This window comes from Anoplophora glabripennis, unplaced genomic scaffold (assembly GCF_000390285.2).
Source record: "Anoplophora glabripennis isolate ALB-LARVAE unplaced genomic scaffold, Agla_2.0 scaffold32, whole genome shotgun sequence".
In the NCBI taxonomy this organism is placed as follows: domain Eukaryota; kingdom Metazoa; phylum Arthropoda; class Insecta; order Coleoptera; family Cerambycidae; genus Anoplophora; species Anoplophora glabripennis.
In genome coordinates, this window is record NW_019416220.1 from 944,666 (window position 1) to 961,748 (window position 17,083).

A 17,083-nucleotide genomic window follows, 5' to 3' on the forward strand; every position below is an offset into this window, starting at 1 on the left:
AGTGTTCTTATATCCTATTTTGATTGATTTTTATTCTAAAAGTTGATAGGTTTATTGTAACATGTAGAATGGTACTACAAATATAGGAAACTGTAACAATTTCTTAACAATTTGAAAAACATGTTTAATTATTTTGATCGAATTTGGTAGTTACGTTTTGTCAATACACTGATCAATTTATTGTAACATGCAGAATGACACCACAAATATAACAAATTATTATAATTTCTTAACAGATTCTTATACAACTGTTTGGATGAAAATCTGATAAATGTAAAACAGGTTTAAATATACTATATTGTATTTTGGTTCATTCTTATTATAAAATGTAACGTTTTGCCAATAAATTGATTTTATTGTAACAGGTACACAAAAACATAGCGAATTTCTTAGCAGATTCTTGTACAATTAAATGGGTGAAAAATAGTTAAATGCTTTATTTTATTTTCATTTATTTTTATTCTAAAAGTTGAGAGTTTTATATTTCGCCAGTAAACTGATCAGTTTATTGTAACTAACTAACTGTGACAATTTCTCGTATAATTGGGTGGAAAATTGGTAAATTTAAATCTTGTGGATTGGTTTATAATATACTGATTCTGTCAGCGTATAGTATAAAATAGTTTTGGCATATATTCTGTAGTTTTTGAAACTCTGACTGAAATCTACACACAGGATGTTTTGGAAATAGTGTTACAACACTATGTTATATAGAATTCAAAGAAATACAAAGGAGAGTAGTACATGAGTTTTAAAATGCTTAGTTCACAATATACAGGGTGTTTTTTGAAGAAAGAATTAAATATAAAGTGGAAAAGACATTGCTTTGATAATGAAACAGAATAGTTTATAACAGAAAATAATGCATTAGAGACATTTCGACATTGATCCATTTGACTAGATTCTAATTTAATCAAACATGTATTTCATTAAGAATTCCGGTTAAATTAAAGTATCAATCAACATTATTTCCCGCAAAAACATAAGTAATACGTTTTTTTAAAGCGCACATTCTAGTTTCGCAACGTACTATGAACGAAATTGTATAGAATTTTCTATCTTTTAGGCGTTTAAAAGCCACTAATATTACGTATTAAATAAAAGCTGATATCACTTAAACATCATAAAATTTCTTTCTTACGACACTTTTATAAGAATATGATTTGCCAATCTCTAATAACGTTTTATAGAAATAAAAAATAATTTATTTAAACCATTAAATCCACCCACAGTTACTATATATTTTACCCAAATCTTAAATCAATGAAATAGTGGCAACAACTGCATAATTTTTGAAAAATTATTTCGTTAATATACCTACAGGGTGTTGTAACTTATATACAAGGAAACATCGATAATAAATAATTTAGAACTATTATGGCACCCCGTAGGTGATTATAGCATCACCTTTCACACTTCCTTTCTATCACTTTCGAACGTAATATTAAACATCGTATTATCTACAATTATTATTATAGGTATACGAAGATGTAATTAGCCATATTTTCTTAAAGCAACGAACTTCATACATTTCCTTGCTTCATTTCCTCTTCATCTACAACGCAATTTATAACATCTTTCCAAATGTGACTTTTTTAAAGTAAATAAAGTAAATTATATTATTCTTTCATTATTTAATTGACTGCCATGTCATATCTTGATACGTACGTACTACTAATTTTATTGCAGATTGATAAAAATAATGATATACCGCACCTCTCTCGCACTAGTTTAAAATAACTCTTGTAATTAGCGCTTGAAAAAATAGAATCATAAATAAATAAAATCCAGAAAGGAAACATTTTAATTTCTATTCTCTTATTTTAACATTATTATTTTTTTCATTTCAAATAATAATATCTTTTACTTCACATAAAGCAGAACTATTAAAGCACATTCTGTACGCCAATATTGACACAATTCTTTAAAAATGTCAGGCTGTTAACATTAGTAGATTTCAATGAATAAAAAACGCTTCAGAAGAAATTACTAGAAATAAAAATTCGATTAATACTAATTTTATAAATAAAAAAAAACAATTGCACCCACTTGTGGATATTATACATTACTATACAATACAAAATATCAAAATGAAGAATTATTAACTTAACATTTAATTTAAAATTTACGTACACCATAGCAAAGAAGTAAGAAAAGAAAGTTTTTACCTAATCTCAATATAAATTACAGCAATTAATTACACTTTAAACCGCCGATGAGCTAATAGCAGGAGCATCGATAGGAAACAAATGAAAAATTCATAAATTTATTGGTTGATCAAGACAGAATTGTAAATAGTTAAGCAGAAGCTAAACTACGTATTTTAAAATGGTGTCTGTTCGAAAACACATTTTTTTAATAAAGGAGTACATTCTGCCCATCCGCACGCTACTGAGGCATTAAATATTATAAATATTAATATGTATTAATTTTGATGTATATTATATTGTTCAAATACTTTCAAGTAATTAGTAAAGAATAAATTTCGATACAGCAAAGTGCGAGGTAAGGTATGTATAGTCTTTCCGATATCAATTGAAGAACTAAGAGGATTATAGTATGTACCAGGTACGCAGCAACTCGGCATTGAAATATTTAAAAAACTTGTTCCCATATTTATTTGACCATATCCATATACAGGTATGGTCGAACTAAACGTGTTCAACCCAGTTGAAGAATGCGAGCGCGGACAAACGAAATACAAATACAGTTGCATTGGACTACTGGGCAATAAATCTCAGCCGTTGTCAAGTGGTCGACAAATTGCCCAGCAGTGCAGTGCAGCAATGCGGAATTTGGTGTGATTCAGGTAATTTTAATTTATTATAGGCACCTTCTATTAATCATTGATATTATTACAACAAGACTATAACTGTATATACTAGTAAATAAAATGTAGGTACCGATATCTCCGTTATATCAAATATTAAAACCAATCACAACTTTCTTCGACTACAGCATAATTTTAAGTTCTTTCAAATACTGTCTCCGTTTATGTAAAATACTATAAGCGTAACACTAAAAATGCTTAACCTGAATACGTGATGGTTAATCATCCGGAGAAAGTTGAATTGATGACAAATACCAGATTTTTTATAAAAGCTTTTCGTTCATCGATAGCATCGTTTACTATCGAAATATAACAATAATTTTTAAATTAGCATATATATGATGCCCAACTTTTAGCACTTTTAAAATAATAATAATACGGGGTGTTTTGCAAAAAGGTGCTATCAATTTTGGGACTGATACATTTCCCAAAAAACAGTGTAATGAGTGCTATAGTTGAAACGCTCCAGTTTTGAGAAAAACCCTTTACCAAAGCCAACCAGTCTCTACTCAGTACTATACAGGGTGTCCCTACTGCGTTTTTATCAAAAAACCTTGCGTTTTTACCGATTTTAATAAGACTGCAATTTTTATGTAAAATTACATTGTGCATTATAATAAACAATATACAGCGTAAAAACCTAACCTTAATATATCACAAAATGTCAAAGTCAAGGTCGCAGCTAGCGCCCTCTAGCCCATGGTAAAAAATTTACAATAACGCATTTAATATCATTAAAAACTTACCTGTACTAAATTCCAATGCATTGTACTATTTTTTGAAAACTATGTGACTAAAATTTGATTTAAAACATTTTTATAACACTCTGTATCTCAAAAATAAGATAATAAGTTCATGGTACATAGGAATAAAACTTATTTTATGAAGTTCTATCAATTCCTGAATTTATGGCATCCTTTTCCAAAACGCCCTGTATGTAGGCATCTAAAATATTTTTTGCACGAGATTATATTCCTGTTGGCACTTTATATCAAAAAACTAGACTATATACTATTCAATTTTAATACCCCCATCTCAAAAAAGTATTTTCAAATTATTAATATGATTTTCTTCTTATTTTCGAAACATCTCGTATATCGATTTTGGTCAGTTTACAAAATAAAGAATGTTAGGAGTAAAATAATTTAAAATTTATTACAAGTGAATCAATTGTTTCATAATGTTTCAGCGGGGTAAAACGGTAGGAAAGTCCTAAATAATAAGAACATAGATTTGAAAATATATTTAGTTTGAAATATTTAAAATTCAAAGAGTATGCCTTGGAAAACAAGCGATTGTGATCGATGAAATTAACAAAATAAGTGAATATTTGTTCTTCTTTTGCAATAAAAAAGCCACCCTGTATTTTACGTCCTTTGTTGAAACATTTCTTTCATAAGATTTTTTATAGTACAAACTCATAGTTTTTATAGCAGTATAGTATAGTATAGTATAGTATAGTTATAGTAGTTTATAGTATCATTTTCGAAATCAAAACGATTTTTTTTTACTCAAATGTGTTTAATTGATTTCACAGTATAGTCTTTCCGAAGTCAGTTGAACATGTTCCATAGGCGTCCCTAAAAAAATTTTCTGTTGAAGATAAAAAATAATAAAAATTCGTATATAATGTGTAGAAAATTTCTATTATATGTTCATTTGGCCAACAACATATTTTAATTATTTATGTCCTCAATTTTCTTTACATAAATTATAAATTGTCCGCCAAATTTCGTCTCTCGTCATGTCATCGATATTTTTAAATTTTTGTTTTCGCTTCCTATTTACGCAATGATCTATAACACATTGTTTAATAATAACACGAAAAATTGTGGACACTGAAACTTTAGTTAATATGTGAATTCTATTTATAATTTTATTATCTGATTTTTCATTTTCTTCCTTTTTTAAACAATAGTAAATATTTAAAATGAGACGCTGACATTGAACATGTAAATCTTTATCTTTAAATTCTAAATATGTTTCATCAACAACCGGTTCTACTAATTCAATATTGTATGGCGGTATTTCGTTTTGTTCCGTTTCAAAAGGTCTCCAAAATGCCATGTTGTAAAAATATTAGTAAACAAAATATCCCTCTTATTTCTTCCTTTCGCATGCCTATAATAAATTAAAATTACCTAAATCCCATCATATTCCGCGTTGTTGCACTGCATTGCCAGGTAATTTGTCGACAACTGAAATTTATGGCCGATCGCCCAGTCCGACTGCGTTTGATCGCCGTTTGCCCGCGCGCGCATTCTTCAACTGGGCGACCTGACCTGTATATGCGTATGGCTAAATAAATATTGGAACAAGTTTTTCAAATATTTCAATGCCGAGATGCCGCGTAACATCTAAGCCTGGTACATACCGCCTAGCTCTTTAGTCTTGAGATCGGAAATACTATAACAAAAAATTTTCCCATATGTTATAATAAAAAATGATCACCCTATATTTTACATTCTTTGTTGAAACATTTTGTTTTAATCAGATTCTTCAGAGCACAACTCACAGTTTTTGTACTACATTTTCTAAAAGTGAAAAGTTACTTTTTCTATAAATATCATTTTCGAAATAAAAATGACATTTTTTTCTCATAAATGTGTTTAATAACTGATTTCATAGTAACAAAAATGTTCCCTACATATTGCAATAAAAAAGTATCACCCTGTGATCATTTACAACTCAGTTTTTGTAGTACAGTTTCGAAAAGCGCAAAATTACAGTTTCTATAAATATCATTTTCGAAAAGAAAATAAAAATCTGTACTTAAATACCTACGTTTAAGAACTGATTTCATAGTAACAAAATATTTTCCCTCGTGCTGCAAGAAAAAGGATCGCCCTGTATTTTACATCCGTTGTTAAAACATTTCTTAAATCAGATTTTTTAGTGCACAACTCACAGTTTCTAAAAGCGCACAGTTACTTTTTCTATAAATATCGTTTTTTTTTACTTAAATTAGTTTAATAACCGATTTCATAGCAGCTAAAATTTTTTCCACATGTTGCAACCATTCTGGCTATCCTGTCGTGCAAAAATTAAATCGTCCGATAATCGATATTGCAAACTGCATTTTTTCTCAATAAATTTGGTAAATACAACATTTTTAACCTTTTCACATATTAATTCGTTATATAACTGCCCTTCTACTTTTTTTATGCAATCCTGTACCTGATCCTTATACAATTAAGAAAAACCAGTTACAGTTTCTTCGGTTTCACCAAAAAGAACCGCAAACTTGGACTGGACCTTAATATTAGTAACACACATACCCACTGACCCAAATCTCCAGTAATTTCATTCTACCATTGATATCATCTTATTTAAATTGACAAACAAATAAATTCTACTGAAAGAAATAAATAAAATTAGCAAAAGAAACTAAGTATTTTACATTTAATTAGTGTAGACTGCACAGTACGCTCAAAGCATATTTTTACATGCTAAGTATTTTACAGGTGGACGAATGAGGTTATTTTAATATGGTTTTAGAATTAATTACAAGGTATCTTCATAAAAATGTGCGAGGATTATTGGTACGAACGCACAGTATGTGGCAAGCAAATTAATCAGTATGTACAGGGAGATCTGTATTAATATGCCTAAATAAATTTAAATAACATAAAATGTTAAAACATATCTAAAGTAGGTAAAATAGGTACAGTGTCCCGGTTATACTTAAAAAAAAATAGAAATAGTTCATATAATTTTTTGTCGTTATAGTTTTTTTATTTTTTTGGAAAAGAGCATTTTTCTTAATTAGTTTTAAATCAGCTACAGATAAATATGTCAGAAATTTGTATACAATTTTTTTATATCTACTATTTGTTAAAACATTGAAATTAAAATGACGAGAACCCCTTAATAAGTTAGATTTTTAACATTAAATAGTAAAAAAACTATATTATTGTTGCTAATATGGTTATTAAAATACCAATTTATTTTCATAGACATATTTTTAACAGTTTAATATATTTTCAAGAATGACAAAATACTAACCAAATAGTTATTGACTCAAATTTTAAACAGTTTACTCCGATTGAGAAAACTGCTAACCATAAAAAATAATTTGAGGCAAAAACGATGTTTCATAATCTGTTATAACATCACCTCTGCCTATTTCGTTATTTTCTTTATAGTTCTATTAGTATTCGCATCCCTGTATAGCAGATTTCGTCTGAATTAATTAAAATCAAAGTTATTATTATCATACAAATTAGAAATAAAAGTTTATTTAAATAACCACATTAAGATATATCAGTAAACCTTTCAGTAATAGTTACCTCAAGGTTGACGATAATTATTACGTTAATTTATTATAATATTATTATTATTTTCTATGGGCATGACTCTGCTGTAATTGATCATTTAAAAATCAAATACTTATAAACTAACAAGAAGGCTTTGCTTTTTGCAGGCGATTTGAAATCTGATAACGCGTCACTTTAATGCCGACAGAGTGACCTTGAAATGGGCTTTTTCTAAGATGACTAGGATTGTAACTTTAATAAGACATAATTTTCATATTTCGGCATCAGTTTGTCATATTTTATGAATGAGTTCTTACTTTTTAACAGAAAAGGATTTGTTTTGCTATATTTTAGAAAAATCCATCGTTTTATTAAATAGCCTACATGCCTAATATGAGAGAAATATAACAATAATATGAGAAAAATATAAAAAATTACATTTTTTCTATAGTTTCAAAAAATGTAAATTGCCAAAAATACAACAGATTAAAGAATATATTGCTATCCACAAAAACGCTTTTAAAAAACCTGGATTAAGAAAAAGGGTCTGTAAATTATGAAAAAAAAAGGGATTTACCGACATAGAAATCTGTATTATTACCATATTCAACATTTTTTGTTAAGTTGATTTATTTTCCTAAGAGATTAGTAAGATCTTATAGAAATGTCGTTTCTATTTTAAAAATACGTTACTGACTTCTATTTTAAACAACACAATAAAATTTTAAGTCTAGGTATTCATATACAGAGTGTCTTATTGAAAGAGTAATGGAAATTTTTCACTAGGTTTTCCTAAATTAAAACCAAAAACTCTGTGAGATTCGTTTACTCGCATTTAGATTAAGAAGATTAAGCTAATCCAAACAAATTTATTCTTTTTTTTAATTGTCAGATGAAGTGAAAGAATAAATAATTATTCAGAATAAAAACTAAAAGTGATATGTCTAAATATAATTAAACTACTACAAAGAAATATTTTCCTTTCTACATTTTACTTGGGATTGTTTCATCAGATAACGTCTCTTCTCAGAAATAAATATCAACAGAAAAACAATTTTAAATAATTTTCAATGGACAGTGTCAAAAGCCATTCATTATAATTGTTTTTCTCAGGAGTCTTGTCTGTGGGTTTAGACATCTTTTGTGTACCTTGATTTCTGGTATCGAAGAACACTGATGTTTATATATTTTTTTCTGTTAATATTTATAATTAGATGCGAGAAGAGACGCTACCTGATGAAAGAATCCCAAGGAAAGTGTAGTATCAAAAAGATCTCTTTGTAATAGCTGTTTTTTAAATAATTAGTCTTTGTTAAGGGTGATAATAGAACAGCAAGAACCACAATATTAATATTTTAAATCTACTTGTTGCAAATCGTCTAGATATTGGGCCTAAATTCAATATGTTACTTATGACATCAATACTGAGGCCATATCTTGTGCTACTGGGGTTTGAAACTACTTAAAGGAAATAATATTTCATAAATCTATCCACAATAATTTTTAACTATTACAATATTTATGACATGCGAAACGTAGAAAAACATATTTAATGAATTAGACTGAAAATATGTGAATTTTTCTAGTCTATATTCGTCATCCAAGGTTAGGCATGCCTTTGTCGTACCTTTCCTGAGGTTAAAACCAAGACCAATAATTTTGTTATTAAGAATCCTTTCTAAAGTTAATAAATAATAATATATATCCACGTCTTTTCCATCAAAATCATCACACGTCAAATAGCATACATAGAAAATTGCTAAACGTATATATGAAGACAAAATCACGTTTCAACCGGTAAAATTTTCGAAAACAATCCAGACAAGTTAAATAATTCATAGACATTGTTTAACATCCCGGCAGTTCATAACTTCTAAATACCCATTTTATTGTCGATAGAACATATTTTGTGTATATAACAATATCAAAATCACACAAGGTTACACAGGAACTTTTTTGACACTGTCAAGGTTGAAACTAATACAATTAATTCTGTTAGATTGTAGAATAAGTTGGAGAGGTCTATAACATATCCAAATATGGTATATGTATATCTAAACTTTGGCAATGAAAAATGGTATAGCAATTTTTTTTATAAAAACATGTCTATAGCTATTTCTCATTATCTGGTATGATTCAGATTTGGTCTGAAGAATTAAAATGTATCGTTATGACTCAAAAAACAGTTTGAGAATAGTTTTCAGTGAACTCCTTTGAAAAGATCAAAGTCAAACAGGTGCCAAAATCAAGAGAACAAAGATGTTATTAGTGCACGAAATGTGAATACCAAATGAATTAGAAACCTATAAACATTTGACTTTCAGAACCAACATGTTATTCGATCAGAATGTAATGGTATCATTAACATAATGATACGAGAAGGTGTCTAAGTAATGTAAAAAAAGAATTATCCTTATAATTGCAAGTTTTGTCCAAAATCTGTCAAAATGAAACAATTTTAAAACGCTAATCACCTATCGTCTGAAATAATGTACCTACTTCTTTCTTCCACTCTGATTCAAGATGATGGAGAAAAGTTGAAGGATTTATTCGACAGATTTAACAAAAAATGTTGCAAAGATCACTGTGAATGAGACAACAAAATTTAGGTGTCTAGCTAAAGCAAGTGTACTAGTTCCTGTTCATTCAAAAACAACAAAACCGTTGCGTGACCTTGAACAATTTTTACAAGTTCCTTCGAATTGCACATAATGACAAAAGCTTTTTATGTCAGATATCGTCTACGATATTGTTTGATTTAAGATTATATGGCCAACTAAACCTCCAGGTCTCAGTCTGTTAGACCTTAGTGTCTTTAGATTGGTATGTCAAATTAAAGGATATACTTTAAATATCTGATATCATTTTCGATATTAGAACCGCAACATACTTTCTTCGATATAACTTTGGCACAGGTCAGTGCATATCTGTAATATTTTATTTGGATAGGAGCGCAGCAAATGAAAGTTTGGAAAGTTCTATTATTCACAGAATGCGACAGTTCTGATTGCAGTAATGTTCCGAATTATACTCAGGAAATTATTCATTAAAGATAAACGTTATAATGGCATTTAAATCACTTAAGCCCTTAGTTTCAAACGAATAATGTACCTAGGAATGTTTGAAATATTTGTGTTTGATTCTAAGATTTAGCAGTTATTTGTAACTTAAATTGTAGCTGGACCTTGAAAGAAATACAGTTTTTAGTAAGTTTCTCTTACAATTTAAATATGTACAGTCTCTTATGTATTGTTAAATAATTTTCAAAGAATGCTGAAGCAATTATTTTCTTAATATTATTACCAAACACTAGTTTGTCCAATAAAACCTTATTGCAGTTAAAATAACCTCATTCGCGCGGATTTTTTAATAAAATAAACAATACAATATTAAACTAAATCAACCTGAAACCAAACTGACATTAAGTAGTATATACAAGTGTCCAAATCGCTTATGAAACTCACCGAATATAGTTAAAAATAAGAAAACACTAATACACTTCATTATACACTTATATAAACAACCACAAGCGACACTTAAAAACAAAACAAATGCGGACTGCGTTCGTTTTAGAACGTGCGCGGTCAAGTCGCTCTCGACTACTTGACTAGTTAGTTGTATCTGCTGTTAACACTAAAGAGTGAAGGAAATGTGACCCAGTCTTCTTCTCACCGACTAACGGTATCAATGATAAAGTGTGAGGTGGGTTTTACGTCTTCGCGACGATATGAGGTCAAAACCAAACCAGCAGGTACATCGAAATGCACTTGCATGATCGATTTGAAGATTAAGTGAGGAAAAAATTATGCCGTGCTCCGCTTTTTGGGATATCATCATTATAGAAACTCACAGAAAAGGATTGTAAAAGTGTTTTACATGTTTGTTTTTTTGGTACTGAAATTGGATACCTGCACAAACGTGCTCAGATTGAATAAGTACAATAGTCCTTTGTTTAGATAATCCGAATGCAAAATTTCGTGTTAAGTATAAGTTTTAAGAGAAAAAATATGATAAAAGAGCTAATCAAGTTACCTTTTAAGAAGTTTCTGTCCAAAAAATTGTAAAAAAATCTATTGAATCTATGCTACTTTTGGAGTACCTCGGGGTTCAATTCTTAGCTCGTTATTACTCAGTGTGTTCATGAATGACATTTGTAAGAATCTTCTAAGATTGTATTAAATGCAAAATACTTCCAACTAGTTAATATTCCAATATTTTGCACTAGCGTGCAAAATATTTACTTTACGTAAAGTTATTAATTTGCGCATAGTAAAAGAAAATACGACTGTAACTAACAGTAGGACTAATAGTTTGTTTCGAAATACAGAATCAAAAAACCCAAATTATTAACTCGAATTAGGTGGTCATTAAACATCATCAAAAACATTTGTTGGTGATGTTCTCAACAAATTCTACCTTTAAATGATATAAACTGGAGATTTAGTTAAAATTGTTTGACATTATGTTCAAAAAGCAAATTTCTGTACCACCTGCCGTAGAGCACTACTTTTTAGTGTTACTTTTATTGACTAGCTATTCGCTACGAGCCCTATAAGCGAAAATTCAATTATTTGAAATAAGATAAACTATGAAACAGTACTTAACCGGTAATCTAACAGAAAACTCAAGCAGTAATAAAAAGTAACTAAATAATCTGTTTGCTTACCTGATTTTCACAGCATATGGTATACTTGAAATCTCGTGGCTAATCTTCGAGTACTGGTACCAGGATCTTCCACGGCGTTTAAAATTTCTGGTTTTTCTGTGAGATTATTCCCGTTCAACATTATCGAATTGGGGTTGAAAACTCCCATACTCTCTTATAGCTGTTTCACATTGACAATTTATTATGAATAAATTCACGAAGAATTCATGAATTAAGTCGCGAATTTGGCTTTACACTGCTACAGACTTCGTGAATTAGCAAATAAATTTCAAATTTCATTTATAAATATTAGTTTTTTGTAAGCAACTCATCAGTAAAAACAATACAATTAATTTTGTTGGTGTTTTTTTTATTGGCTGCTCAAGTGGTTAAGAAAAGCATTAGATTTAAAACCATTGTATGAAACGTATAGTTTACGTTGTGTAGGATATGATGGAAAGAGAGTGAGTAAGCTATCACAAAATCCCAAATGATCGAGTTTGACAAATAATGAAGAATACAATACATAACGTAAAACAAAACTGTATTTAAAATGCACTTAAATAAATAAAAAATTAGCAAAATTAACGTTGAATGTTAAATTCATGGCCTTCTGGACCTTGACAATGGCCGCGGTAGACTACAAAGGCATTCACAGCATTATTATAGTTCGGAGAGCGATGAGAGTTGTTGCAGAATTGTAAATACCTACTTAATAACAATGATGTTTCAATTACACGTCACAAACAGCAGTATCTTCAAGTATAACTGGAATTGCATAGGTTTCCTTATTTTTTAATTCTATCTGTGAATAAAAATATGCAAATAAATACACTTCAAGGGACCAATGAGAGACATTATTTTTGTACAAGGACTGTGGAATTAAAATTCTCTAAATATTTTTAAATCGATAAAATATGAGTTTCTTTCTACAAATTATATGTACTTCCTATTGTCAAAGTTTGTAACAAGACTAGCGAATTACCCTGTATAGCATAAGTATTAATAGGTATTTTTGAAAATAGGAGACTTTTTCTTCAGTTAATTTAACATTTATTTTCCATTGCTAACAAATTTATCAACTGAACTATTATAACGTAATACGAGGCATTAACTAAAAAAATGTCTAAACGAGACTACAGTCGTGTGCTTAATGGGACAACATTTTCTTTAATATTATCATTAATTTATCAAATTAGCAGGGTCAACGAAAGTTTATATTTGACAATTAACTCAACCGAATTATCGTGTACTTGCACAATACCACACCTTGCAAAATAATTAAGAAATATTAGGAAATACTCCAAGACATCCGATGTGAGGGACATTTAATTTTATGCATTTTCGTTTTACATTTTAATAATATATGAACACTGGTACAAGCGCCAGATGTTCTGATGTAACCGTATGTCTTTTTTTTCTAAATTACCAAATACATCATCAGTATCATGGGAATTTTGCAAGCTTCTTAATTAATCGAGTTAGTCGATTTGTAATGGGTTTATTTAATTGTCAATAACTTAATTCAAGTGTAGGCATTACTTTACATTTCATCATTTTAATTTCTTAGATCATACAGCCTCAAACAATTATTCATATACAGAGTGTCAGGTCCCTTTCACAGTCATATATTAGGTAACAGGACTATTTTTTCTGGGGAAGAAGTACCTGAAGTTGATGCCCTTATTAAAAATAATACTACAAATAAACATAACATAAATAAATTCTTTAGAATTATTTGTATACATTTAATAATCTTTGAATAAAGAATTGGTGACCCAACAGACAAAGATTCTAATCGAATATAAAATCGTGCAACTCAACGAACATATTTCTCTCCCTCTTGACGAACGGCCCTGCGGCCATCATTGAGGGGAGGTGAGATTTCCGGTCCTCCACCGAGTTCAATATACCTAGGTGGAGATTCCACGATCTGTTTGTGTTGTTTGTTGCGACCGAATCGGCCGTCGGAGCACTTCACTAATTTGGTTTCTTAGAACTTTGGAAACGTGTTTCGGGCTTTTGTGTCACCCTGTATGCACTTGGTTCGACTCTTATACCCTAGTGTCTAGAAATCACTGTCTTTTGTTCACTACTTTTTAATTCACTGTGTACGAACTCTTTGGAGTGCCGGTACTGAGGCTTGAATAAGCTTGGTGCAGCGTGGAACTGACCGAAAGTGTTAGAGCTCGAGGTTTGTGTATTTTTTGGCTCAGAAATAATAACTCGAAGATGTGTAAATATATATCGTTTATTTAAAGGACGCTGATAGTACAGAATGCTTGGTATAGGATCGAATTCTTTCCGTACTGCGAGTGGTAGACTCTCACCAGGAACCGCGGGTGTGCGTTCAATCGCCGGCAGGGTGAATCCCGGTAGAACGGCTGCTGTGTGGATAGGTTGAGTGACAATTCGGTTCGGCTCGCGACGTTTGAATTTTACCTTGGTCTGGTCGCTCGGCCCTGGCTATATAAAACTGAATGCATTAATTCCGACCCGAAAGTCTTGCGGGAGACCGCTTTGGCGGTGATCCATCCTCTTTGGAAATTTCGAAAGGGTGGTGAAAAATGTATTTCCTTCGTCCTTCGTCGACGATGCCAGGGAGGCTTCGGCGCAGGACGTGGTCATCATCCGATAACGCGGGAATACGCCGATTCGATGTCGTCCTGGTGGCTCGACGGTAGAAATTTCGAAAGGTTGGTGAGGTTTTTCGAAAGATAGGTGATTTTGGTAATTGTTGTCTGGTGCCATTCTGCTAGTGTGGCGATCGTCTAAGTGCCTTCATGAGTTGTATTGAACGGCTTGTTGATGACAGAAGATCGTTCGTAGCGTCTGAGAAGTTTCGAGCATACTTTCGTAACATACGCGATTTTCGAGGAGGATTTTCGTCAGGCATTTATTTTCTGCTTGTAATGCTGCTTAGGTGTGTTGTGGTAACCTGCCTTTGATACATTTGTGTGAGTAATATAAATTTCGAGCGTTTTGTTGGTTGGCTTCGAAACATCAGTAAATTTATGTTCTACGAAACTATTCTATTACAAAAGTGTCTAACCCAATATAAAATTATCTAACCCAATATAAAATTATCTAACCCAATGTAAAACCATCTAACTTTACGTAACATCGTAAAACTCAACGAGAAATTTATAAAGTATCCAACCATCTAAAGCAACGTAAACCCGTCTAAAGGTACGGCCTTAACGGAAAGTCGAGTGGTGCACCGATGTGGAGCATAGCTGTTGCTCGTGTCTCTAGCCTCTGTCTGGCGCTGAAGACTCGACTCTCCATTACAGCCGTACTCTAACCCAAAGTGGTTATCTAACCTACTGAAAAATCCTGTACTTCAAAAAAAAAATAGTAAAATAGTTGAAAAGGTTTCTAACCCAACGGAAAACATAGAACGCAAGGAAACATCATCTATCCCAACAAAAAAAATTGTCAGGCGAAAGTTAATTTTAATTCAGACAGCGCACCAGAAAACTTTTCGAAAGCGCCGAGATCTACAGCAACCCGCTGGTCCGGAACCATGGACGTAGCTAGGGAGGGGAGCAGTTGTGTGCACGGCCCAAAAAGAGAGCTCGGTGCGCACCCCAGAAAAAAAGATCTAATATTATCATTGTCATATCGGTAAATCGGTGACCTTAAAGGTGTCGGTCGTAAAAGTTGCTGATTGCGATTTTTTTTAGGGGCCATCATAGAGCTTGCAATACCCACCCCAAGCAAAAATTGTCCGGAACGCTGTGGACTACCGACCCGTAGATGCTTCCAGCAGATGCAGGCAGTGTAGACGTCAACTCCTGGACGCAGGATGAGTCGAAATTTTTCTGTTTGTTTCAGGACCGCCAGGATCAAGAAACGAAAACGACATACGCACATCGCACACCCTCCACCTACCTCGGAGCACGACACCCCTGGAAGTTTACACAGACGAGCTAGCAATGAAAGGAGCACCAGGAGAAACGGCCTCAGCCAGGACAGGAAGAGGCCCCACGAACGGCTCGAACCTAGCCAATGATCCGGGATGACAGGGAAAGGACCTGCCTCTATAAGGCATCCGGGCTTACAGAGATGGCGTGGGTAAAGAGAGATAGTCCCACTCAATGCAGCCCCATCCAAGATCATTTTTCCTGCAAAGGCTTGTGGTAAACAAAAACATTTAACATTTTATAGGACTGGCAATATTTGCCAAAATATCGCCCTTTTTCAAATTTAGCCAACTTCATTTTTTAATTCAATTTAAAAAATTCTTGAACCTCCCTGGTGTCATTTTTTGTTCTTTTCATCATAGTACATAGTTTTTTTTACCATTTTCAGAAAACAACGTATTTTTTTTGTATGGGTGCCACATTAGATTTTATTTAACCTTTTTAATACGTCTCTCTTTTCCTGTGTTTCCTTCGGTACTTACGTCAAAAAATAAAACACCTTAAAACCAAACCCAACTGTTTGATGTGCACTGTTGGCTATATTAGAAAATAAGTGACTTTTCCCACCGGAAAATCTCGAGCGAGTATGTGTAGTTTGACATCTAACAATAATATGGGAAAATTGTGTCAACAAACCCTCATAATAAAGTGCATCCTGCTCCATTCACTAAGCTTTTTAACTTTCTTCAAATGTTGTTTTTGTCCCATTTATTCATACTTAATGTTATATACATGTTATAATCTGTATTACTCTTCATGTACTACCAGAAAGGTTGATTCACACGTTTTATCAGAACAAACTTCTCATTTTCAAAAGGAACTTTTATTTACATGCCCCCTCTCTATTTTTGCTCTTTTTCCACTACTGAATTTATAATAAAGTGTAGAACATTGGTAGGATGCCTACTAGATGAAATTACTGTAACACAAAAAATTATTTTAAAAAAGTTTATTCATGGTTTTATTCCTGGTTTTACCTTCTATGTATCATCTTTTCGCCGAACTCTGTGCTTAATACATTCCAATGAACAGAATAAGGTGGCAAGGATTTTGGAGACGGCCAACACAGAAACGACATTCACAACCTGAACATCAAAGGTCAACTGAAGGTGTAGAAACCATCGGCCAATGTGTTTCAAAGCTTGGGGAGAAGTGGGGATGATGTGCAAGGAGCAAGTCTCACTTGACGTAATTAAAGAGTTAAAACGAAAACAACCGTTATTAAATTATTAAACAAATTGTACATTTAAACCAAATTCAAGAATCTTTTCAATTGGACTGCAAATAACAGGGTTATAGTTAGATTTCCAATTTTTTCTTAATAAAATGCAAATAGGATTATTTTTTGGTGGTGCATTGAAAAGTATTAAATTCTGCACTACTTTCCAGAGCTTTCAAAATCCCTGTTGTGCAATATGGGGTTCAG

At 31.6% G+C, this 17,083-nt stretch overlaps 1 protein-coding gene across 1 annotated transcript in view; it reads right to left on the bottom strand.

Moving 5' to 3' along the window:
* Positions 1 to 10,693, bottom strand: part of LOC108906243 — a 29,266-nt gene extending 18,573 nt beyond the window's left edge. The window contains exon 1 of the mRNA XM_018709457.1: positions 10,551 to 10,693. Within this exon, the coding sequence (XP_018564973.1) occupies positions 10,551 to 10,590 (40 nt within the window). The 5' untranslated portion in view covers positions 10,591 to 10,693. The remainder of the gene's footprint in view (positions 1 to 10,550) is intronic.
* Between the last annotated feature and the right edge of the window lie 6,390 nt (positions 10,694 to 17,083).